A 25,833-nucleotide genomic window follows, 5' to 3' on the forward strand; every position below is an offset into this window, starting at 1 on the left:
GGGTAGAGTCACAGGGCAGCCCTTGCCCAAGCCCTGGGTAAAAGCATCCTTAAGGGACTGCAGAGCAGTGAGGAAGAAAACTGAACTGCACTGAAGTTCTCTTCTCTGTCTTCCCAGAGGCCTACAAGAAGCCCCAGCCTCTTTAAGAGAAATTCCCCAGAAGTTCTGGGAGAGAATTGTAAACAAAAAATACATAGTTAAATCCATATTTTGGCAAATACACCAGCAGACACCTGCTATCTCTTCCTGCTACGTGTTAGAGCTCAGGCAAAGGTGTGCTTGAAGCAGAGGATGGCACAGCAGCAGCACACACACAGTCCCAATGCCACCCTGCTAGAAGGGCACCACAGTCAGTAGCACATCTTGATCTTCACTTCATAGAGACAAGGAGCAGTCTAAAAATGGAGCTCTCAATTCAGTATTTCTGCTAAGGCCAGTGTATCATTTAACTGTGGTCTCAGTCCTTACCTCCCACTCACCGTCCTCGAGGTCTGTCACTGAACAGGTTATGCTCAAGGACAAACATAGTCTGGCCTCCTCAATGTCCCAGTTCCTCAGTATCTAGCATGGTAATACAGCTGTTAATGATGGGACCTTGATCCAGTGACTACCTCTGGAAAGCTACGCAGCTGAAGTAAGCATATCTTAAGTATCTTTGAGAACATTTCCTTCACCTTAGAACATTTTCTACCCCATAAAAACACAGAAGACAGATGAGGAAAGGTGCCTCTTAAAGCTTCAGAGATGAATCATGGGAAACCAGCTTCTGAGAACCAACCTTTACAGGAAAGCAAAACAAGCAGGATGCAATTGATTAAGGCACATTCTGTAGCCTCCTTTCCAACACTTGGCTTGTCCCTGTCTTTGGTTTCTGAACACACTCACTGGCATCTGATGAGTAAGGTTGGTTGTGTTTCAATCCATGTCTTGTCTCTTCTCCCAGCAGCAACATCTTCGCCAAGCCTACAGGAACTCACTGCCTGAGACTTTGGGGTTTTCAAGGCTTTTATCATTGTTTTAGAATAATTTTAAAGTAAACTTTTTGTTCAGGTTGGTTATTCATGGAACAGCCCTCTGCCACAAAACCCTTGGTCTTCATTTAGCTCCTGCTTTTTATTTCCTATTTCAGCTACCAATTAATTAATGAAAACATTAAAAAAATGCAAGAAAAAAAACCCAAACCATACTGAAGCACTTGATCCTTCCCCACAGGAATGTGGAGGTTCATCTGCAGGTGACCTCAGAGCTCCCTCCTTCAGCAAGGGTCTGTCCCTGGCCCAGGCAACTCCTCCACCAGGCAGGCCTGGAGGTGTTTACTGTGTGAGCAAACATTGTCCAGGAGATGGGCTTAGCTCAGGCAATTGTGGAAAAATCCTTTCTGTGTATTTGGACTGACAGGGTAACTGAAAAATAAGGTATCCGTAACCCATTTTGAATACAAACAGCAATACTAGTTACTAAATACCTTAAAAGAATTTAAAGTCCAGACACTGCAATTTAACTCCAACACAATTATATCCAAGTATCTCCTATTCTTGTCCCGTGATGGGGATTATGAGCTGCACACTGAGCTGTTCCGTCACTTACCAGCGAGGAGATCAACCACATCTGGCTTCGCAGTAGCAGTTCACATGCAGGACAGAGGAGTTCAATAACCTGCAACAATTTACCAGCTTTAACCTGAAGATGGAGCAGATCCAGGAGGCAGAGCTGCCTAATGCAGGAGCAGATCCAGGAGGCAGAGCTGCCTAATGCAGGAGCAGATCCAGGAGGCAGAGCTGCCTAATGCAGCTCCCGAGACCCCACGGCAAACGCTGATGCACGGACTTAACTCTGACCAGGTGCACAGGTCACTTGTTAACGTGATTACTCTCACTCATTGCCTACATGCCTGTATTTTCAAAGGAGCAGACCTTTGAATGAAAATTATTTCCTCCTAATATATAGAGCCAAAGCTGAATAGATACCTGAAAAACATATAGGAGGCGGATCATCCCACCCTAAAGTAATACATCAATCCTATCAGTGAATGTATGTTTTATTGAAAGTGTGGCATGAAACACTTGACTGTGAGTATTAATTTATAAACAGCTCTTGATGTATGTAAAATTTTTGGCATGGTTTACCAAATAACGCAATTCACAGTACACTTAATTTAGGAATGTTTGCTCATTGGTTTTTATATCAATTTAAAAAAAGGAGTTGATGAACTTCCAAATCATAAATGATGGCTTTTTGTCAATTATAAAATATTATGAATTTGCAACCTTTTTATTCTAGTACTCAAGGAACTGCCAGCTATTTAAAACTGTACCTTTATCAATATTCACAAAGTTTAACAAAAATAAATACAATTTTGAGGTTGTCTTTGGCATGTCGTAATTCAAGGCAATAGTATCTTTTAGCAGCACAGTGCAAAGAAAAACAACATACCATACAATGCACTACTGGATTCAGCCTTACAAGAAGAAGAGAACGTAGTACAATGCAAACTTTAATGTCAATATATACAGAGCTTTAAAGAAAACATTTTTTAAAATTAAATGAAATAAATACAATATGATACAAAATCCACAATATGCTTAGAGAAAGAAATGACAGTTACAATATCTGATAACGGGGACCTTTTGTATAGTTTCATCTTTGAAGTATCTCAGAGAGCATGTAATTCATTGCACACTATTTTCAATTAATGCCCTTTCGTATATTGAGATTTATAGCCAGTCACGTGCCAGAAGAGTTTTAGCTCTAATCAGAGTATCAGTGCAAGATGCCAAAGTGCTTGGGATATCATGACAATGCAATTACTTAGCAAACGCTGCTCATAAGCCTAATGCAAAACACACAAAATAAGAACACTTTGTCCTGCAAAGGAGATCCACTTCAAGCATCTTTTCAGTTCTCACATAAAAAAAGACCCAAAACAGGATTCAAAGTTATCCAAACTCACTATTGGTAATAAGCTATTGCCCAAATCTTGAGAGATATAATCAATTAAATATCTTTCAAAACTTTCAAAGAAAGTTTGCTTTCATTACATAGGAAAAAAAATCTCAAGAAAACCAGTCACTGATTATTTTGGGAGGGGCTTCTAATTATGTAAGTTAGTTATTATAAAACTCAAGTTAGCTTTAGCTATGCACTAAATGTGGGGGTTTCTAATATTTGTACTCATTCATCTGTTCCCAAACAAAAATGCAGGTTTATCAACAATAACGTAACTTGGGGTAATAAACATTTAAAAAATACACTAAAGTAGGGTCAAACCATATTCAGAATGTACTTAACTGAGGAGGTGTTAATGCAGAAGGATGGTATGGTGTGAATGACAGCCTAGGCGTGTTACCAACAGGTATCAATACACACCCCAGAGGGTTTTTGAATAAACTTTCAAATAGAACTTTTTTTTTTTTTTAATCATATAGAGCTCCCATAGGACTACATAAGGACTCTATTATCACGGCTTCAGAAGCCTTCTGAAAACTTTGAGGAAGAAAAACCTGCTCCTCCCTTCCCTCCCACAAATATTTGCAAACTTCTAATTCTGGATAGGACTGAAAAACTTAAGTGCTACAGAAGTACGTAAAACCCCATGTTTGCATTGACGTTTTAGCTTAATTTCACAAATACAAATCAGGATAATTACTACAAAATTGTGTAATTCATTTAACTCAATTCTTACAAGTTATCTCAACTTTTTAACTGTAACATCTGAGGGCAGAGCACCGAGTATTGGATGCAGCAATCTGTCACTGCAAATGACCAGTTTGTAATTATATGGCAAGTAACTTCCAATCGCTAAGTTTGCTAGAGGTAATTTTAACTATTGGACATATTAAGATTAGCTTTGGAAAATGAAATAAAACATGGAAGACAGAATTCAAGCTCGATATGACTGAGTTGGGTGAGGTTTTGGATGCCTTCTCTTGATGCAAGGAGAACATTTAAACCATACAACAAACAACATAGGCCTCAGCTGCACAACACGCTTAGGCCACCTACACCTTAGGCTCTTTGCATGGTCAAAGAGAATTTACAAGTTTTAAGCATAATGGAAAAAAACACACAACATGCTAACAATGGTATTGAGACTAACACAAGCCACAAAACAGTGGCTTAAATGAATCCACCCATGGTAATGCTCTCAGGTACGGGCACTCTTCATTGTGCACCACTGGCTGACACTGATGCATAGTTTTTTGGATATATTAACAGGAATACAACAGAGTTCCTCACTTTTTATCAGAAGGATAACTGAAGACAGAAATTGCGATATCAAAGGGGTGAAAGAACAGCAAAACACGTCAGGAGTGCTCCAGCTATAGCTGATGTCTGTGGGAATCTACTCTCTTTACTGAGAATATATCAGGCTCTATGTGCACTTGAGAACTAGCACTTATTTATAATTGCCATTACCAAACATCAGAGTAGAAGCTATTTTGCTGGCAGCTACAGAAGCCATATCCAAAATACTCTATCATTTAAGATATTAACTAGTTCTCCAGAAATTCCTCTAACTACATAGTATGTATGCTTACTTCTTTGTAATTATAAGCCTGTCATAATTTCACTCTTACTTTTTTTTTTTTTTAAGAGTAAATCAAAGATTGTAACTAGTTTGTAATTTGGAACTGTGCAGAGATGATATGAATGTGAAACAATTTACACTAACCTTTCAGTCCAGCCAAGAGCACGTTCAAACTAAGCGTTCTTCCATTTCAAATATTTAACTGGTTACTCATGAGCAGACCATGCTGCCTTTACACAATTGCTTAACTGAACAAAACCTGTTTGGCAAAGAAGGATGAGAAGTATGCAAGGAATTCTAAAACAAGTACCACAAAGATGATCATTAAACTGCAAGTGAAATCTTTTGTATCCCTGCATATCCAAAAAAGTTTCAAAGACTGATATGCTAAAATATTCATAACAAGTGAACTTCCCCTCCCAATTAATGATTAAAATTGGCACACCAGGGTACACTGGCAGCCTATCAGATATAACGAAGGGTTTTGTTCATATGTTTTCCTTGTGATAATAAAACTTTGTAATGTCCCAGTCACTAAAACCTTGCTTTTACCCTAGAAGTACCACTTGCACTAGAGGCTTGTAACAACATAAAACCAGCAGGGATAACTTCATAGATGTTTTTAAGTTCTTTGCTAAGAATCCATCTTGTTGGTGTACTTTTTGTCTTACCACCTTTGTGCTGCACAACAAGAAGAACCTAAGTACCTTCAGCTGCTTACAACTGCTTTTGTGCAAAACGCTTTTAAGGTGCTTATAATGTGGTGCTTCTAAGCAAGCTAAAAGAAAATACCAATATAAACACTGCTAAATGATTCATGAATAAAGCCATTAAAGACCAGCTGCTACCTTACGGGAAAGCTGAAGACAATTCAAGCTTGACATTTTAGTTGTGTTCCATGCCTTGCATTACCCTCTACCCCAACACAGTTTTTACTGATATGTTTCAACCCACATTATACCTTGACCTTGGCTAAGGTGGCTTTATTTCCACCACTTTGTTGTCGTTGTTGCTTTGTTTTTTTTCCCTCTTAGAGTGAATTCAAATTTTTCTGGCAGTCATTTCTAAATTTACCAAAAAATTATAGTAATAGACTATAGATAAGAGGTTTATAGCCATTCTTGCTGGCAAAGGTCTTCAGGAATGAAAAGAAGGATGAACAAGCTGTATAAGGGGCAGATTTTGTACTGAACAATAAACTTTCCAGGAAGCAGTTGTGTTCTTTGATAAGCTTTCAAGCATTTCAAACAGGCACCTCAAAACTAGGCACAAATGGCCCCTAAAGCTTCCAACATCTATCAAACACTCAAGAAATTTAGTATGGGGTATGTTCTGCATGATACAAATAGCACATCTATGTTTGCTATATTTATTAAGTCTCAAATCTACATATATTCATACCTAACTATTTGGCCAGATAATTTCCATCTTCCCCCACCACAACAAAAGAAAGCTTACCTAATAGTACTTCCAATGCCACCAAGTACTTCACAGGTATAAGCAAAAACCAGACATCACCCTCTGCCTTTTAAGATCTGAGTTACTACTGCCACTCTTGGCAGTTGGGACAGAATCCTCCTGAAAGCTTTTTTTCCTGTCTCTAAATGCCAAGTTCTGCCATCACTGGTGTCTTGTAACTGGCTACCAAACGTATCTGGAACAGGAAATTCAACGATTGCAAATCAGTCTGAACTACATTTGATTTTTGGCCACTTGGATTCTCTAACTGTTCACAGTCTAACTGTTGGTCACTAATATACTTAATATATAAAATGTGTATCATCCTACTGTGGCAGTACAATTGTGTCTACAACTTTCAAAAAATTTTTACGCTCATCATCTCTGAGTGCATCAGTTCCCAGTCTACTAGCAGTTAGCACTGGTTTTGAGTCAGAAAACCCCAAGATAATTCTGGCCCCCAAATTAATTTCTACTCCATCACAGCATTTAGAAACAGCTGAAGTCCTAACACCAAGACAGAGAGGGCAAGTGAATATTGTCAGTAACTTGTCCGGAAGTGAAGTTTCTTGGTCAGAGTTCCCTTACCTGGGCACGCTGCAAGGCTTATTTATTTTCCCAAGCTACCCCTACAGTTAGGCAAACAGAATTTTGCATTTATGTTCTGTAATATTTGTACATGCGGCAAGAGATTCAGATAGAAGCAATGTTCTATAAAAATCAAATAAATAAAAAATAAAATCCACATGCCAAGTTTGTTATAATAAAGTGTCAGTTTGTCTTATATGCCAAACAAACTTAATAGTAGGTATATTCAGTGGAAACAACTGCCAGGGAAACAGTAACATAGTCGTTGTACAAATGGATAGGCAATATAAGTAACAAAATTATTGGATTGCATGATTGATGATGTTGTTTTAAAGTGGTACCAATGTTAATTATTGGATTGCATGATGTTGTTTTAAAGTGGTACCAATGTTATTTAGATCCTTAATTTTGACAGTTTATACACATACTTACTTTCTCCAGTTCAGTGCAGGACAATACCATTTGTGGCAGCAACTAGAAATGCTCATTTCCCTGTAAGAGGCCATTTGTTAATCAGCATTTCTTTTGGGTCACAAGTGATGAAATTAAGTTTATGGGTAAAGTGCAGAATCTTACACATTCCTTTTCTTTGGGTTTTTTTTTTTTTCCCCACATAAACTTATCAGTTACTGCCACCATGCAAACACAGACCTTCCAAATTAACACTAATGCATTTAACATGGACACAATACATTAGTCAGCTTTTCATAACAGTAATGAACAAGCTAAACCAATCAAGTTGAATGAATTAAGTGCCCAATTACAAAATTAAGAATTTGTCCTTAACAACAGGGTCTAAAGGTGTGAAGCAAAGAAAACTTACACTGACACTTTATGTACAACTTGGTCATTGGCAACGGTCCCCTAAACCATTTTTAAATGAACCCAGCAAAACTATACAGAATGTGAAATAATATTTGCAACAGATCTCTTAAAGGACAGTGTAGAGAAATTCAATATGGTGTACCTGATGTTTAAGTTAACTTAACAGATACGGCCTGTAAAACAACACAGTATGAACCTGTGGATTTTTTTTTTTTCTTTTAAAAAAAGGACTTTTACAGAATTCAAGTAGTGTAGCAGGAAACCATAGATGCCTTTTGATCACAGGTCAGGCAAAATAGAGCCACTTATTGGATTTTCCCCTTGCTTCTGTTTGCTAAGGTGTCCCAGTGGATCTATAAGTCTGTTGATGTTAACTTTTTCATGCTCCGTCGCTGAGCTAAACTTGAGGCTGCAACAGGCTCTAACACTGGCTGAAATGTCTTGTGATTCAGTGCAGAATACGTAGCAGCCATGGCTCCCTAGGGAACAATGAAACATAAGAATGACCTTTACAGCCTTTTATATCAGAAAATAAGACAACTGTAATATTAAATTCTTAATTAACTATAACCCCCCCTGCAGGCCTTATGGCCCATCATTCACATTCTCTAAAGTTTGTTTTGAAAACAACATTTATTGCCAAATCCTCCAGGTTTCTAAGCATGGGCATCTGACGTTTCTTTCTGTTTCACATACCTTAGGTGTAGAAGTAACCTTTCAATGTGGGTTAGAATTAGTATCTTACAAGCAACATTAGCATCAGTTTATCAAATACAGCCACTTCAGTGATTACCCAGGTCTTGACTTATGAAGACAACACAATTAAGACTGGCTATCACAGGTCCTTGGTTTTTAATCCAATAAAACTAATGAAGTCAACTTAGAAACTGTCTGCATACAGCTGCATACAATGTTTATGTGTCACAAGTCAGAAACACATATACAGAACAAACACAGAAAATACTGATGGAAAAAATGTGGTGCAGTTTATTACTTTATGTTAGGAAGTACAATATGAGCCAGTCATAGAACAAATCCCAAAACATTTCCTGAATAAGAGTGCTAGAAGACCTGTGGAAACCTGTCCCAGATAACTGCCTTACCAGGTTTCTATATGGCCAAAGCTACCTTAATCTTTGAAAACAAAACATCCAGAAAAATTAGTTCACCGATAATTTGTCTTATATAACTTAAATATCTTTTGTTTTTCCCAAAACATACAAAGTCTATTTCTTTTCTAAAGAAAAACCAATGAGATCTGCCTGTAGCTCTAGAAGTGACCCAATTCACTACACATCCAGCAACATTCCACCTTCAGGTTGCTTTACCTTTACTAGATGTGGTGCATCTTGCCTGTTTAGTTGATAATGTGGCAACTGGTCCCTACAGGCTATCCACGAATGTTTTAATACTTGCTCTGCTGTATACCGCTGATGTGGATCTACATGAAGCATATGTGATAACAAGTCCTAGATAAAAAGGAAAACCACACATATTAGTCAGTTAAAATAATCTTATACAGACTTTAAAGCATTAATTACGGCAGCAATGAAAAAAAGTACCCTTGTGGGTACTTTTGTGGCAGGGATTAACACAATGCAAACACACACAAAAAATCAGCAGATAAATTGGACCGTTCTGTGCCTTGACACCACAGAAGTCTGAAAACAATGTGTTGTACTATTTAATCAGTTTAACAGAGCAAGCCTTTATTGTAAAGAAACCTACTGCTGTTTGTGTGTTTCATATTTCAGTTTGTTTATTATTTATGTAATTTTTAAAGGACTAAAAGGCCTATTAAAATTTAGCAGATAATTGCTTTCTTCCATAAATTCTATTTGCAAATGTCTCTCCTCTTTCATACTACACATTTGGGGTCTGCTGACCACATATTACAATTGAATTAATATACAGCGATATACTATCAAAGAATTTTACTCTATATAGCTCCTTGAAGGAAAAGCCAACAGAAACGGGCACTTGTTTTTGTCTATTTAGAAGCATTACCAAGAAGCTACTAATTACAACGTTGGTCAAAGGAAGAGCTGGGTGGGAAGGGCACAGAACAGAGACAGGAATAGCTTGAAAGAAAACAAAATATGAACAAGCTGACAGAATGTTCCCTTTGTTTTAGGTACAAAATGTTAAGCGTTCTTAAAAATACAGAAGTGAATTACTTGTGCTAAGACAGCATCAGCCAACAAGTATTCTGAATCAGTCCTACTGAAATGAACAAATAGGGCAGTTCCAAAGGATCAGGAAAAGATTTAATATTAATGCCAAGCTTTATAAAAGGTAACAGCGGTGACTAAGATACCTACAGACCAGGCCAACACCAAACCCAGAAAACACATACAGTAATTAATGAGAGATAGTCTTTAAATAAAAGGACAGCTGCATAATCAAGCTGATCAAGATTTTTGGCAAGATATCCAGATACATTTGGTGGTTCAAGTACTAGTTTAATTGCTGAAAGTACTAACAAAGACAAAAGACCCAATGACTTCAGCACTGAACAACATTTAAGAAATTGCACACACCCCCAAAAAAATAACCTATGAACACACGACTAGTTAGCTACTAGCACTAACACACAACTGTAAAAAGTCATCCTTTCACTTAACGTATCCCAAAACCCACCTAATTTTGGTCCAACAAAAACAAGGAATACAAAAAACACTGATGATTAGAAAAGCCTATAGTGGGACCCCCTTTATTTAAAGTCTTTTATCAGTGAGCTGAAGGAAGGAAGATTGTGCACTCTTGCCAAGTCCGCAGTGGGGCACCAAGCTGGAGGCGTGGAGAAAGAGCTAATGAGTTCAAGGGCAGGACAGCCATTCAAAGGGACCTAGGCACAATGGAGTAATGGGCTAACCAGAGCCATACAAAATTAAGCCAAGGACAAATGCAGAGTCCTCTGCTTTGAAAGGAAGAACTTGTCACCAAGGTACAGGGTGGGGACTGACTGGGGACCAGCTTTGCTGAGGAGGACTGGGAGATTATGGCAGACAGCAAACTGAACCTGAACTACCAGTGTGACCTGGCATCCAAGATGACTGACATTCCTTTAGTCAGCATGGTCAAAGGAATAGAGACAGAGGACAAAGTAAAACAAGAGATGTTCTCACTTCAAATTAGGAGAAGGTTTTTCCTCATTACAGCAGTCAGGCAGTGGAAAAGGCTGCCCAGGCAATCTGTTCCGTCTCAACTCCTGGAGGTTTCTGAAGTCCAACTGACTAAAGCCCTGAGATACCTGGTCAGACCTCACAGCTGACCCTGCTTTGAGCAGGAGGTGGGCCTAAGTGGCCTTCAATGCAATAAAGTTTGTAGGGAATAACAGCAAACTACTGTGTTAGACTAGTCTATTTTTAAAAGTTCAGTAAATATTCATTTGAATTCCACAAAAAGATAGTAATAAAACAAAACACATTTACACCTTTGCTGCATCTGAAACAGTGTCCCAGTTGCCTCCACTTAAAGAGAATTTTCCACTGCCTATCCGTACCAGGATCTCCTCTGGAGTATCATTAGGACCATTGGCAAATGGTGTATAGCTGTTGGAAAAAAAAACAACACAAACACAAACACCAAAACCACACCTCATTATAGGTAAGAAGCTGCAAGAAATCGGAAAATCTCATGAATCTTTGTAAGCAGATATCCCACTGCTGACAGAAATATACTATATACTATTACATACTTCTTATATTAGCATTAATCTTCAAAGCTGTATTATTTTCTTTTCCCCATAATTGTGGTTAATCAAGCAAAATAAACAGGAAATGCAGACTAAAAAGATGTCTTAAATTAATAACTGAATATCGCATTCTAATTAGTGTGGACTTTCAGGTTAAATAGAAGCAATTCTTAAATACAAATTATGCTAGATGCTTACCAAAGCATATAAAAATAATCCAAACCTGGAACAGTACTCTAACAGAATGACACAATAAAGCTAGAGTGTTTAGGGTATGTGCATTTAGAGACAGAATGAGCACAGTGTATACACACCTATCATTTAGGGAAAAGCTACAAGAAAATTTTCATGATTTTTTTTAACACCTTAAGCCACAAGATCATTGTTTTTGGAGGCTTATAACAGTTTACAGGGTTTCTTGTAGGTTTCGCTTACTTTCTACAAACCCTACTGTGGTGAACTCAAAAGAACTACAATGGCAAATCTGAAAATCGATCTGAATCACTTAAATACACCTTTTAACAATGTCAAGAGTATTACAATGTTCTGGCATCTCATATGGTCATTGGCTGGTACCAAGTTAGTAAGATTTGGGTTTTGTAGTTAAAACTAAGTAGTTAATCATAATACCCCTTAGATTTCAAATTAGCTTGCAAATAATAATAATTAAGCTTTATGCATCCTATCTTAGTACTTTGAAAGCTCTGCACAGAAGAAATCTACCAGCATCATCAAGAGAGGTTAAGGAAGCTAGTTAGTTCTAATCTTTCAGTTGATGAGCTTAGGAGGAACAAAATGGAAAGGCAGGAGTTCATGCTGAACCATTCCTCCCCCGTGCTTTTGACCTGCCACACCTTTTGTTCAGACAATGTTTCTCAGGTGTGCAGGCAGCAAACTGCCCAATATCTGCACACTTGCAATTAAATCATACAGCAATCTGCATTTTGATGACAGAACTGTAGTATCGGTGGCAATTTACATGTAGAAGTATGAATTTATCAAGAGAAACAGTTTCGAACAGACAGCATTTATTTATAAGACAAAACAAATCTGATACTTTTCTGTCAGAGCAGAATTCAGAAAAGCTTTTATCATTCAGCCACTAAGAGCTTCATAGTGCTATAGTGCTTTATGAAACTTGAGAGATTTAGAAAACTTAAGAGGTTCCAAAGCCAGTGTGCTGCACGAAATGGCCAGGAGTCAAGCCTGCAGCAGGGGATACAAGGAGGTGGACCACAAGGGTATAGGGTGGGAGAACAAGAGGCAGAAGGAGAAAGAAAACCACCGCATACTTTCACAGACTAAATTCTCTCCTGGGAGCTGGGGAGTCTTCAGCATTCCCCAGTCATGCACTGTAGAAGAGAGAAGTCTTGAACCTACCTGTAAGATAAGCCTAGTTCGTGTATGCATTTACTTAGAGCATCCTGTTCTACTTTAGTGTCTTTGTCATTCTGTATTCAAACCAATGAGGTAATATCTTACAATTTTTAAACGAAAGCATGGATTCATGCAGCATGCTGGAATTTTAGGTAAACAAAAAAGCTAAGAAATACTTCTCACCCTGCCAACATTGTGTAAAGAAGAACACCCAAGCTCCATATGTCACAAGCAGCATCATATCCCTGTCTCATGAGAACCTGTAAAACAAAGAGTGTTAAAGACTTTTCATATATTAAAAAAATAACTACAAACAATACCACTACATCACCTATGGAAGGGTAAGTCAATCCCAGGCTGATTATTTCAGAGGTTTGATTATTTATTTTTCAATATACCAGTTACAGTAACTATTAACAATATTTCTTATTCCCATAACATCATCTCTTAAGATTCTCAAAAGGCTTACATCTTATTTTTGAGGGTGGATTCTGCTATTTTTAAAGCAGGTTTATAATAAACATATGCAGCAGTGTTTATAAAGTAGGTATCATCACATTTAAGGAAAACTAGCAGAATTTCTTTTTTTAAATTTTTTTTAAAGCACTGCTAAAAAGTTTAAGTACTCGATGGATCAAAAACACCACAGAGAAAACACATGGCAGCTTAAGATACCTCTGGTGCTACAAAGTTTGCAGTGTAGCACGGAGTTAGAAGTAGTCCATTTTCTCCTCGAAGTTGCTTTGCAAATCCAAAATCACAAATCCTGATAGAATCAGCATTATTTGAGTCATCCGTATATAAAATATTACTAGGCTTAAGGTCTCGATGCACTACCTTTAAACAAAGAAATTTTAAAATCTATCATTTAGAAGTTGCATGTACATTTGTTTGCATATAGCTAGCAATTTATAAAAACTATTCTCTATATTAATACACTTAAAAATTCTACACAATTATATAACTTTCAAGTAACAAAAAATTCTAGTTCAAGTAATATCATATGAGCCAATAGTCTTTTTTAATGCAACTGGAACTAACATAACCATTTGCCAACAAGCATAAGGGAACAAGTATCTGCTGTTACATAAACAGCAAGTAGAGTCAAAAGGGCTTGTCAGAATAACAGGATGAGCTGTTTATATTATTCACCTTTGTAATAAAATACTCAGAAATCTTCTGCCATAAAAATAAGCCAACAAAAGCACATAACAATAGGCATTTGTTAATTCTCAGAAATGTGAAAGCAGCAATGTCATAGAAGAAATCACTCACTCCTTGGCAGTGCAGGTAGTCCACAGTCTTGGCTATAGTGTATAACACAGCACTAGCCTCTCGCTCCGAGAAGAACTTCTGTCTGAGAATTCGATCAAGCAGCTCTCCTCCTTTCATCAGTTCAGTGACAAGGTATATGAACCTACCATCATCATACACCTGACAAGAAGTTTAACAAGTGCATATGTATATAAACAAACACATAGATATTAAAAAAGATCATCTATAATTATACACCCTGATGTGAAAATTACACACTAGATTGTTCACCTATTGACACATGAACATAAAGTATGAATAGCAGGGACTGAAAAGTTTAATTCCGCAATTCAGAAGCCATAAAGCATGAAATGTAAGAAAGCTTACGTGTCATTCTGTGAGACACTGAGGTAATCAATTGTTAATTCATGACTAGGAATTAAATTTTTCAGTCTAGACACTTCCATTGAAAGAGGAGAGTAGCTCTACTGCTCCCTATTGCTCTTCCCCTACATGGACAATTTTTAGTGCTGGCACTTTGCACAGGACAACATGTAACTGCTTTTTCAGATTCACGTTATCGACACATTAGCTGTTCATTTGAAATAAGAGGAAATACAACATTTCTAACCTTTATATAATTTCTCACTTCAAGTTCACTAAACAGCATTTAGAAAAAAATTAGTATCAGGACAATGTTGTATTTTGAAATACTCAACACTTTAATATATGTACTGCTCTCCCAATCTATTTTATTATGTAAAAGAAATTAAATAAATTCCAATAAACTCCCTAGATCTATATTTATTTATCAACTATTGTGTAATAAGAAGTAGCAGAGAAAATGAGGTACATACATCCTTTAAAGTAATAATATTTGGATGTTGTCCATAACGCATGAGAATCTCAATTTCTTCTGAGGGATCCCTCTTACTTTTATCAATTATCTGCAAAATAGAGCAACAGGAAAAACAACTGTCTAAACAAGGTCTATTTAATAAAGAATTTTTTGTAATTATACTCTCACTTCAACAACAGAATAGAAAAAAACTTCTAGACTTCTTTACTTCTTACTAATCATGATTAATTCATCTTAAAGCTTAACATCCCACTGTTTACTCATTTCTTGCTCTACCCTTGCTACCTGTTAAAACTGTATTATTAATGCAGCCTGTTCTGTTCCAACGGACAAGGAAATGCAATGGACTATCTGAAGCATCACTACTTCCCTGTAGCCCAGTTCCACCCTTGTTGCTCTTATTTTACTTCAGGTGTGCTCATCATCATACAATATTTTCAAGCTTCAAGACAGTAACTGCAAAGCCAGTTTTTCAAGGCCATAACTTTACCCACAAAAAGAAGAGCTATAGAAGCCAATACACAATTTAAACAAATGAAGAAAATACTGCTTTTCATTTCTCACAGCATGTAAACAGCTACGGTAACTAAAAAATCCATGCATTTAAATTTGCAAATCTACTACACAATAATTTCAGAACTGTCACAGTACCTTTACAGCAAACTCCATATTTGTAGCTATGTGTATACATCGCTTGCAAACGGAGTAGGAACCAACACCAATATCTTCCTTAAGTTCATATGCATCAGTAAACTGTGCGCTGTTTCCATGAAGTTGCTTTAAAAAACAAACACATACAAGCTTTCACTTAAAGCAACAAGATGCTCTTTGACATAATACTGCTTGCCCATGCTTTCTCTTTTGCATTCTACCTCCAGAAAAACATCAACTTGCTTTTTAAAATTTAAAAATATCCCATGGAAGCATTTTAATAATGCTTTAATAATTTTATAGTAGTCTCCCCAGCCACAGAAGAACAGACTGTAAACACTAAATATTCATCAATCTTTGGCATGTCAAAAAAGTTTCTCAAAAAATAAAACGTTACCTGTACTATTGGCAGTATATTGGTGAGTGGTGATATTTTATGATCTTCTACAGTAGTAGTTGCAACAAAACTAAATCCTTTGAAAAGCTGATGTGCATTTGCGCTAGGCGGGACTCCTGGAGAATCTAGTGGCATATACATTTGATTAGCAAGGCTGGTTTTTAACATTCAGGAGATATGCTGGAAGAAACACTTTGAGGGAAGGGAAGCAAGCAAAGGCAATGCTAAATGTTGAATAAGACTTCTAGTCAGTTACCTGTCTTATTTCATAACACACACAAAGCAAGTATTAATGAGTTTTACCTAAAAGAGCAAAATGCCACAGGGACTACAGTATGAATGCACATTTTTAGGAAGAAGTTTATTGAAAGACAACACTACTTATGAGAAAAAATAAAGATCATAGTCCTATGTTCAAGGACTGCATCATGAGGAAGAGTGCCCATAGGTTTTGCTACTTCAGTGGTGTACATGGTACTGGCAAAGCAGAAGTGAGGCAGTACAAAAATATTCAGTTGGTAATACTACTGAATAATTAGAATCAAAATTTTCCTCAGATTATATTATTTGCACCTCTGAATTCACTGTTTGAAATTTTCACAGTAAGCACAGCTTGATAATTCTGCGCAGCCTCCAAACAAACATGACAAGTGGTTTTAAATTTGGATGCAGCAGTAAAGGAAAAAATTCACAAAAGAAAAGCTGAAGTTAAACATGAAGCATACTAAGCAGTAAGTGTTTGCACTTACTGTCTTTGTTTCCAAGTTCCGTTACTTGGAAGTTTTTGTACTGCAATTATCCAAGGATATTTTAAAGATAAAATTTTCATAAGCTTCTTGAAACTATTTGAGATGTCTTTGCAACTGAGCTAGTAGTACAGGTACCTAAGTCCACTTGACATTTTCCCCACGTTTCTCTACTTTTGAATCACTGTTTTCTCAAGAGTAAAATCAAATCCAGCATGGGTAGTGAGGGGAACAGCTCAATGAACAAAATTATTGTAATGCTAGTTTTAAGATTTAATTTTAATAATGAAAATGATCACTGCTGGAATCAAATTTAGTCTACCTTTAGTATTAAATAACTCCCCCCCAAACACTGTATGTCTGACTTCAAATCATAACTAGAAACCATAATTCAGCTTTTAATATTTTTTGTTGGTGTTGGTGAATAAAATTTTAGGAGAATATTTCAAAGAATAGGAACCCACTTAAAAGAACTTACTTCTTCAAAGTACCAGAACCCTGTTGCACACTTTCCTTTCAATTTTGTCACTGGCTTTTTCTTTATTTCATAAGCTTGTTGTTGTAACATTAATTTGACACCTCATCAATTTATAACCATATACAATTACCTTTTGGTGTTTTTGCTGTGAATTCTGGATCAAAACAAAAGGTATCTTCTGGCTTTCCAGAAGCAGGTTTAAATGGGGGTTGAATTTCTCTTCTGAACAGTTTCTGAAAAAGAAGAAAGTCTTAATTAAGAGTGAATGAAACTTCAGTGGTTTTCTGAAAGACCGAATGATATATAGCAATGAAAAATTCACAAATATATATGGAAGACTGAGTTACTTTCAAGTACCATTGATTTGAAATGCTACAGGAAACGTTACCAAACAAATCAAACAATACACAGCTCTCTAATTCTTCTGAGGCTGCCTCACCTACAGATCTGCACTTCTACAACTACAACAGCAGGCTACTACTTAACCACTAGTTCCTCTTTGGCTTATTCAGAAGAATACAGAACAGTCATAGTGTGTCTTACCTTCCATCACCATCTCAGACCTGGTTCATTGCTATTTTCCCAGCACCCTGGAACACCCACCCCAAAGGGAAGATAGGGAATACAGCCTTTACCTTTCTAATCTGGGTCCCAAAGACCTCTTACGAGTGACCGGCGTGTCCCTCTTGGCAGGAAACTGTCAATTCTCAAATCTCTATTCCAGGTTTTTCCTAATCTACTAAACTAAGTCAGGGGAACAAAGGGAAAGCAGAACAAAGGCTCCTCCTCTCTTTCTCCTTTACTCAACATGCTTTAGAAAAATGCATTGCCCAAGTCATCTCAAATCAGCAATTAGTCCCGTTCACAGTTAAGGAAGATAAAGTTCCGTGTCAAATGATGTCAAAGCCCCATGCAAAGTTCAGGAAGTTCTGAGAACATTTTCTTGGCATTTCTCTCATCCTTTCAGACTTTTTTTTTTCCAGTTCTTTTCATTTAATATTCCTGCACAAGAACATGCAATGTATTTTAATTTAAAAGAAAAAAAGAACCAAACCCACAAACAAGGAAGAGGGACGCAAATAATCTCAAAGAAATAATGAGATACAATATAGAAGTGGTCATCAAAACCACCACAGTGAAATAAATACAAAGCACTATCAAATTAAAAAAAAAAAAAACCAAACAGGAAAGTTAGAACTGCAGATCTTTCACACTTCCTTCCTGGTATTTATTTGAATACTAGTCCCTTAAAGTAACAAATTAAGCCATAACAACATAGCCTTCTCTTCTAAGTATAGTCAGATAAAAAAGTGAAGATTTGCTGTTACTGAAAATTCTACTTGCTAACTAGGACTCTGTGGTAGGTGCTGCATAAACACAGGTAGAAAACTGCTTTCTCAGAAGTAAATACAAAAGATAAAGAAAAGGATAATGACTACAGGCTTTAAAGAAACATTTGAGCACAGTACTGGCTAACATTGCAGGTAGTCCTGTCAGCACAGTAACATCTTATTTATTGTGTCTATCCGTCTGCAGGCATTATAACAAAAGGAGTGCTTCCAGAGTGGATTTATTTGATATAGAGTATCTTAGTTTCCTGAATGTTTCTGGGAAACACATCTCAAAAGCTTAAAGAGAACTGCAGAGGAAAAACATCAAGGTGCTTGTTAAAAATTTAAGCAAGCAATCATGAAATTGTACAGACTTCTGATCATCTCGGAGCACAAGAGTCAGTATTTCAACTGTGAATGGAATATGACCGATAAAATAGGAATGTGCTGTGGGTAACTAGAGAGAAGTCAAAGTTTTTGTGCCCTGCATGGAAGCATTAGACACACACTGAAGGATTCTTGCACAGAGGGAACACCAGCAGCCTCCCCAAACTACAAATGCTCCAACAGACAATTAAAGCTTTGGAATGCCGCAACTCTAAATTATTTAACAAGTAAAATGTACAATATATAATTAATACTCTCTATACCATAGACAATACAGCTCCAGATGCCAAGTAAGATTATAGTAGAGGCAAGAATGTAAGAGTCAGCAGTACTGCAGTATTTACTGTGCCCTATTCAAATGCAAATACCTGTTATGCTACAACATAGAAAAATTAAAAACAGCTTTATCATTCAGTTAATTTTGTACTTACATTCCAGTCAACAGTAGAAAAAAAAGGATGTCTCTTGATTTCTTCAACTCCATCTGAACCAGCTCCTGAACAAAGAAAATACTGTATTTAAAACACTTTCAGACAGTCTTTGAATAAGATCGCAATAAAAAAATAGTTCATTTCTAAAAAACTTGTGTAGACATAGTTATTTGAGGGAATTGTAAATACACAAATGTTCCAAGGAAGTAAAATACCCCATGAAGTAGTGTACCCCTCATCAGGGTGGCAAACAGAGCACAAGAAGCCCATAAATACAGTCAATACTCTTTGCTCTAACATAGTCAAAGCTTTGGTTCACTGCTAAGAGTCACTGGTCCAAGAAAGAAATCATTCATTGGCCAAACCCCGAAAGTCATGATCCAAACTAACATGAAATGGTATCTGATCCCAAATCTTACTGACCATCTGGAGCTTGAGAGTCTCTAGCAACAGCTTTAAACAATCAACTCAACCCAACTACTTTTATTTCAAAGATCCAAATAAATGAACCAACCTAATCTATTTGATGGGTTCCTTTTAAACAACATCCTCAGAAGACTCTGTGCTTCAGGGCTGAGGAACTGAGGCATGCCAAGTTTTGCTCTAAAGGAAAATAGAGAACAAGTAAGAGGAAGAAGTGTATCTAAAAACTGTCCACATAGACTTCATTGCACAATTTGATGTATCAAGGATCTATTCCAAAGTTTTGTAGAGTGTCTGTGTTTAACTCATCAGTTTTTAAGGTTCACATTATATGAGTGGTTCAAAAAAAACAAAAAACCCAACCGAATAAAACCCCCCACCACATGAGACAATAAACCCCAAATCCCACCCAAGCCCCCAAAAAAGGCTTTAGGATAAAGCTTTAAAAAAAATGATATAATAATCAGCTCAGGAATACACAAGTACTTTAAAGATATCTTCATGTCACCAGTAAGTTATCACCAAAAAACCTCTACCAGAATCAACGCCAGAAGAGACTCCCCAAATCCCAAATTACTTGCCCCTGAAGTGATTGCTAATATTACTTCTTGAGACTCTTGCTTCAAAAGGATCTAATTAAACCATCACATAAAAGCTTGCAGACTTTACCAACCTTATTTTATGAAAACAATTACACTAAGGCAAGAAATTCTTCTGCAAACCTGTAGCATCACTTAGAGCTCCCGGTGAGGCCAGTGATCTAATCCACCAGCCTCCACAGGTAGTATCACTAGAAACTCATACCCAGGGAAAGTTCAAACTGCCGTACGTTGGCAGGAACAGTTTCTCTCTCACCTCCTTCCCTATCACCCCCTCAGAAGGCCCACGGCTCTACACGTGGTCTAAAGGAAATTCTTTGTTAGGTAAGCACAAATGAAGATGAGAACACTTTGCCCAACAACTTCACGTACTAATCACCAGTTTACCCAGTTTGTCTTGTTAGACTGCTTCTGTTGTAACTGAGGTAATTTAATATAAAAAACGCACGCACGTAAGTGCACTCTCCATATATACGTACACAAAGCAACACCTGATTAACTATTGCTTACAAAATAAGGTATGCCATAACAGTAGCAAGGGAGCATAACCACATGAGTGGTAAATAATGCTGTTCTAATTCACTGTACTGTTTTTATCCTTATCATACACCTCTGATGAAAATAAAAGTTCATCCCTAAGATTATAATTCCTGCAGCTACTTAACAGTATTTGCATGGTCTGTGATCTAAAGCCTGAGGGCAGGGCTTGGCTTTTTTTGTTCCCGTTCTAGCTTAATGCTCTTCAAGCAGGAGTTATAATGAGCTTTTAAAACATGTTTAAAAATTACGTTTTCTGACTTTGCAAAAAGTAAGAAGATATACTTACTTCAGTATCATATTCATAGTCTCATTTCGATCTTTACCTTGAAATGGTAGTGTACCAGTAAGCATTTCAAACTGAAAAGAACAAATGTTAATCTAAATCAACACTTCTTCCCCCAACTGCTCAAACAAAGTGTTAAGTACTGTGTTCTTCCTTATTGCTACATTAGACATACTGGCTTGAGCTTTTAGGAGATTATCAAAAAAGGTCACAAAAGGAAAATTCTGCCATTTATGTGATAATAAGTGGTGAGTGTAATATAATGATGATGTAGGAATATTTTACTTCTATAAGCTACTTTGAAGCAATAAAAATCCCCTTTGTAACAGTTTCAGGTGTTGCTGTACTACAAAAACAAGCAAGAATGAATTCTAAAACAGTACTTTGCTTTTAAAGTTAACATGCATATTTCAGCCTGATGCTCTAACACATCACAACAAAGGTGGCAGTGCTAGCATTTACGGCTTATTTCACTGCTCTACTCCAGTATTCATTCAACAGGCTTACTCTTAGAAAAATGCAATTAATATTCCATCAAACCAAGTCTTCAGATTTTTTTTAACTATCAAACACTATGCATAATAAATATACAAACTGATGTTTCTAAACTACTAACTACATATTATGTTTTCTGTGGTTCCTGACAAGTACTCCTTACAGAGCAAAACAGATGAAATTTTATTCTAATTAGTTGATATTTCAGTAGTAATACAACTATTGAATTCTCTCTTCCCCTTACCCAAGTATTCATAATCAGATCAACTACATTATTCCACATTCACTTAAACAATATGCAGTTTATTTGTGACCTTAAGCAAGGTAAGGAAGGGAGCATACAGTACCATGAGAACACCAAAGGACCACCAGTCAGCACTCTGGTTGTGCCCTCGCCTGTTTACTACTTCAGGTGCCATGTATTCTACAGTACCACAGAAAGAATAGGCCTTCTTTTCTTGATCTACTGATTCTTTGCTGAGTCCAAAGTCTACAACAACAGTGTTACAAGAATATAGCCAGTAAAAAACTGTAAGGAATATAGCCAGTAAAGAAAAAAACCACAACAATACCATATACAGTATTTCAAAATCAAAGTGTTGACAGGTTTTCTTTGTTTGCTTTCAGGAATATTATGTGATTATCGTAGTTCTTAATGAAACAAGAAACTGCAAGCATCTAGAAATACTGCAGACGTTTAGTTTATTACATACCACTAAAACCATTGTATAAGTCATCGTTAGCCACCAACTTTACAACTAAAAATTACTCGGTATTTGAAATATTACACACTTAGAGCCTTAGGATAATCCAAAGTTCTCATTTTCTCTGATTACTGCCTGTTTTATTCACACAAAAAAATGGATATAAGTAAAAATGGGTTTCAAAGAGAACATAGTCTGCATGGTCTAGTATCACTGAATGATGAATAAATAAAATCAGACCAAAAATAATGTTGTTATATAAGATGTGGTTCTGCAACCTGACTCAAGTTCTGTAAAGAGTCTTGCATATCTACTCACTTTATTCCCAGAATACCTCCCCCCCAGGTTTGAACATTGCAACTGAATACACAAGTCCTTGATATTAGCCCAACTCTCCAGAGGGGGCTCTCAAGCATCTCTTTTTTCAAAGGGTAAATGGTTATTAATCAATAATCCCATCAGTTATTATTTCCACTTGCTTAAGGAAGTGCGGATGTTTGACTTGAATGGGATTTAAATATATCATGCAGAATTTTAAAAGTTATGGATTTTATAATGGATTTATTTTTCCATCAATCTTTGAGAATTTAAAAACATTTTTCTATGGGAATCTAGTAGCAATATCTAGAGATCAAAATATATAATGAAATTTATAATACAAAGGTATCACCTTAAATGTAATTTAAAGCTTTCAGAAATTCATAGTAATAGTCACAGTCTTTTGTATATATCATTTCCTAGAATATATGCATTTGAATTGTTCCTTATAGAACATTTTCTGCATTTTTATATGCCTTTGAAAGTGATAATCCAGAATGCAAAAAAATAATAATTAGTATTTCAGAAGTCTTACTGTGTGCTAAAAACTTTTTACACAAACAGCACCTCTGCTCCCTTTTAGAAGTCTCACAGTGGGCAACTTTATCTTCACCTAAAAGGCACCTGACAGTACGTGTTGATACAGCTCATTTTCTAACCTGAATGGTGGATAGTTTTATTTACTAACACATCACCACCTAAACTAAAATGCCTTAAAAAAAACCACAGTCAATGCCTGGTTTTGTATTTTCAACTAAATTTCTTCTATTTTAACCACAGCAATTAGGATCTGCACTTTACAGCATATTGATGCTTACACTGCAGTTTTATCCATGGAAATATTAGCCAACATGAAAACTAACATCAATAGAACCTGCATGGACATCAGGATCTAGTAAAAGACCAAAACCAGTCTCTGTTTATCTAAAATACTTGAATAAAAGTACTTAATACTATATAAAGAATCATTATATAGTGAAGGAATACAGATTTCTTATAAGAAATCTGTCCAATAAAAAAGAATTCTAAAAAGCTAAGCACTGGCTCACACATACTCCAGCCATCACTACATATATATATCTCTATCTCTCTCTCTCAGGCTTATAATAAAAGTTTATAGTTTATACAGCAATACGTTCAGAAAGCGCTATACTAATAAAAGTTACCTACCTGTTAACTTGATATGTCCTGCTTCATCAAGCAAAATGCTGAAAATTAAAATTCACATTCACCAATACACATAAAGAGGAATGTTTACATATAACATTTAAAATACAATAGTTAACAATTTTGACCTCCAACTTCCATCATTAAATTAACAAGCCAGTATTATTTCACTTAAATCAGAGGTATATGTTTTACATTTTATGTTTGTTTACATAGTCTAATAAAAATATTCTTAGTTTAATATTTTAGTGGAAAATGCAAAGCAGCAAGCAAAATACACGTAATAGTGGTAAAATACATTTTACTTTACTTTTCTGGCTTCAGGTCCCTGTATACAATCCCCAAGCTGTGAAGGTGATCCAAAGCAAGGGCCAGTTCTGCGAGGTAGAATTTCACATCTTCCTCTGTAAACATAACCTAATAAGAACTGTATAGATTTACCTTCTGATCTTGTCTTCAGTTTTTAAAACTGCAATCTAAAAAAATACTGCTGTCTTCCTAAACTTCAAAATAAGTTCTAGAAGTACCTTATGAACCCATAATTAATGAATTCATCTAACAGAAATTATATGCTAATATAGGCTAATCATCAAGTACACAAAAGAATTATCTACAACACTTAAAAAAAACCATCAGCAAATACTGCAGAGCACTAACTAACTTTTCAGGTAATAAATTTAACTATTATTTGATGTTATTGACCACCAGCACCCCTTCTGCCACAATCCTATACAGACTGTTTTCAACTGCATCATAAAATTTAGTCCACAACTGCTGTATTGTCTCTGTGAATTCGTATTACCAATATTTAGGTGAAAAAAGTAGGTATAATTTAGAAAAAAAGTATGCAAAATAAAACACTTCAGTGAAAATAATGACATGAAAATCTGCAGTGGGAGCTGAAGAACCTTCTTAGGAAAAGAAATGTGAAGAACCCTAGTGAGATACTGAAAAACTGATTGATATTGCATATAGAAATGCATCTCTCAAATGCTCTATCCTAAATACTCAACAGGTTGCTTCTCATTTCATATAAAAGAATCATACCTGCTTTGGCTCTTGTCATATTCTACAAGCTAGTAACCTTTAAACCTCAAATGCAATTCCAGTAATTTAAGTGAACTATTCCCTTATTTGTTAGAACACCAGGAACAAGGAGAACAGGCATCTCAGCTGCACAGTAGATACCTAACAAGACTTAAATTAAGGTAACTGGGCTTACCAATTTAGTAATACACTGATCTGTACTTCAAATTGCACATATGTGACCTCTTCTACTGGCAACAGAAATATTCCTAATTTCCACAGGGATAAGTATTAACATTGTACAAAAGACAAAGCTTTTAGGCTACAGAAAGTTTCACCTTGGTTTTATAAAGAGCAATGTTAATACTGTTTTTCCTCTATATCCAAAAGAGCAAGAGGAAGTCTTGGATACCATTACTCCTTGGAGTAGCCAAAATGCAAATCTCAGGATACAAAGATGCTAAACTCTAATCTACCATCTCCCAATAAGAATTTCATTTAAAACTGCTTTGTGTGTCAAATAAAACACAATGCAAGTCAACTTCATTAAACGTTACCAATGAAAACTTCATTACATAATCATTCCACTTCCACAGATGAAACTCTCATACCCACATTAGAATTTAAAGACCAGCAAAAGTGTTTTAATAACCTCATATTAAACAAAATTAATTTAAAATAATTCTTGTGCGGGAAGTATGAAATGCCATGGGGAATTTACCCTGATGTGTATTGTCCATTTTCTTTGTTTTACCATGTACTTTTGAAAATACCTTGTCTTCCCAACAGAAAATAAAAAGACCTGATTGTTTTTTCTTATTTATATACACAGTGTTTAAAAGTCAACATAGAGGGTAACTGAAGTCTTCCAACAAACTCTTAGAGACTTAACAGTAAGAAAACTTGACAATTGTTACTTCTTTATTCCCAAAGGAAATACATATCTCTTTCAACCACCTAACTAGTATTATTATGGATAGACTTGAATCCCTTATTTAAGGATGTTGCATACTCCGCAATCCCAGCTGTGTTAGAACAAAAGAATAGTTCTTCCTGCTATACCAGCATTTCCTCTATAAATAAACATCCTATAAGAGCCGAGATTAACTTCTTTCCTACCTACTGTTCCAATAACCCTTTACAAGTCAAGTTGGTTTGTTTAAGCTTCAACTCTGCAACATGGTAACTCCTTTACCAAGGTCTGCTTTTTTTAAAAAAATGATAACAAAAACCCCTCTAAATTTTTCCTTCTCTTTAGCCTGTTCTTAAAG

At 36.1% G+C, this 25,833-nt stretch overlaps 1 protein-coding gene across 2 annotated transcripts in view; it reads right to left on the minus strand.

Annotated features, from left to right (window-relative positions):
- Positions 1-7,106: 7,106 nt before the first annotated feature.
- Positions 7,107-25,833, minus strand: part of RPS6KA6 (ribosomal protein S6 kinase, 90kDa, polypeptide 6) — a 37,869-nt gene continuing 19,142 nt past the window's right edge. For both annotated transcript variants that reach the window (XM_014955158.1, XM_014955156.1), the window contains 16 exons: positions 23,847-23,953; positions 23,540-23,577; positions 21,695-21,837; positions 20,856-20,926; positions 19,522-19,610; positions 19,008-19,072; positions 16,989-17,091; positions 15,635-15,759; positions 15,238-15,363; positions 14,585-14,674; positions 13,749-13,907; positions 13,149-13,310; positions 12,657-12,733; positions 10,836-10,953; positions 8,728-8,868; positions 7,107-7,878 (listed from right to left, as the gene is read on the minus strand). In XM_014955158.1, coding sequence (XP_014810644.1) covers positions 7,753-7,878; positions 8,728-8,868; positions 10,836-10,953; positions 12,657-12,733; positions 13,149-13,310; positions 13,749-13,907; positions 14,585-14,674; positions 15,238-15,363; positions 15,635-15,759; positions 16,989-17,091; positions 19,008-19,072; positions 19,522-19,610; positions 20,856-20,926; positions 21,695-21,837; positions 23,540-23,577; positions 23,847-23,953 — 1,740 coding nt within the window. In that variant the 3' untranslated portion in view covers positions 7,107-7,752. The remainder of the gene's footprint in view (positions 7,879-8,727; positions 8,869-10,835; positions 10,954-12,656; positions 12,734-13,148; positions 13,311-13,748; positions 13,908-14,584; positions 14,675-15,237; positions 15,364-15,634; positions 15,760-16,988; positions 17,092-19,007; positions 19,073-19,521; positions 19,611-20,855; positions 20,927-21,694; positions 21,838-23,539; positions 23,578-23,846; positions 23,954-25,833) is intronic.

This window comes from Calidris pugnax, unplaced genomic scaffold (assembly GCF_001431845.1).
Source record: "Calidris pugnax isolate Ruff unplaced genomic scaffold, ASM143184v1 scaffold38, whole genome shotgun sequence".
Lineage (NCBI taxonomy): Eukaryota > Metazoa > Chordata > Aves > Charadriiformes > Scolopacidae > Calidris > Calidris pugnax.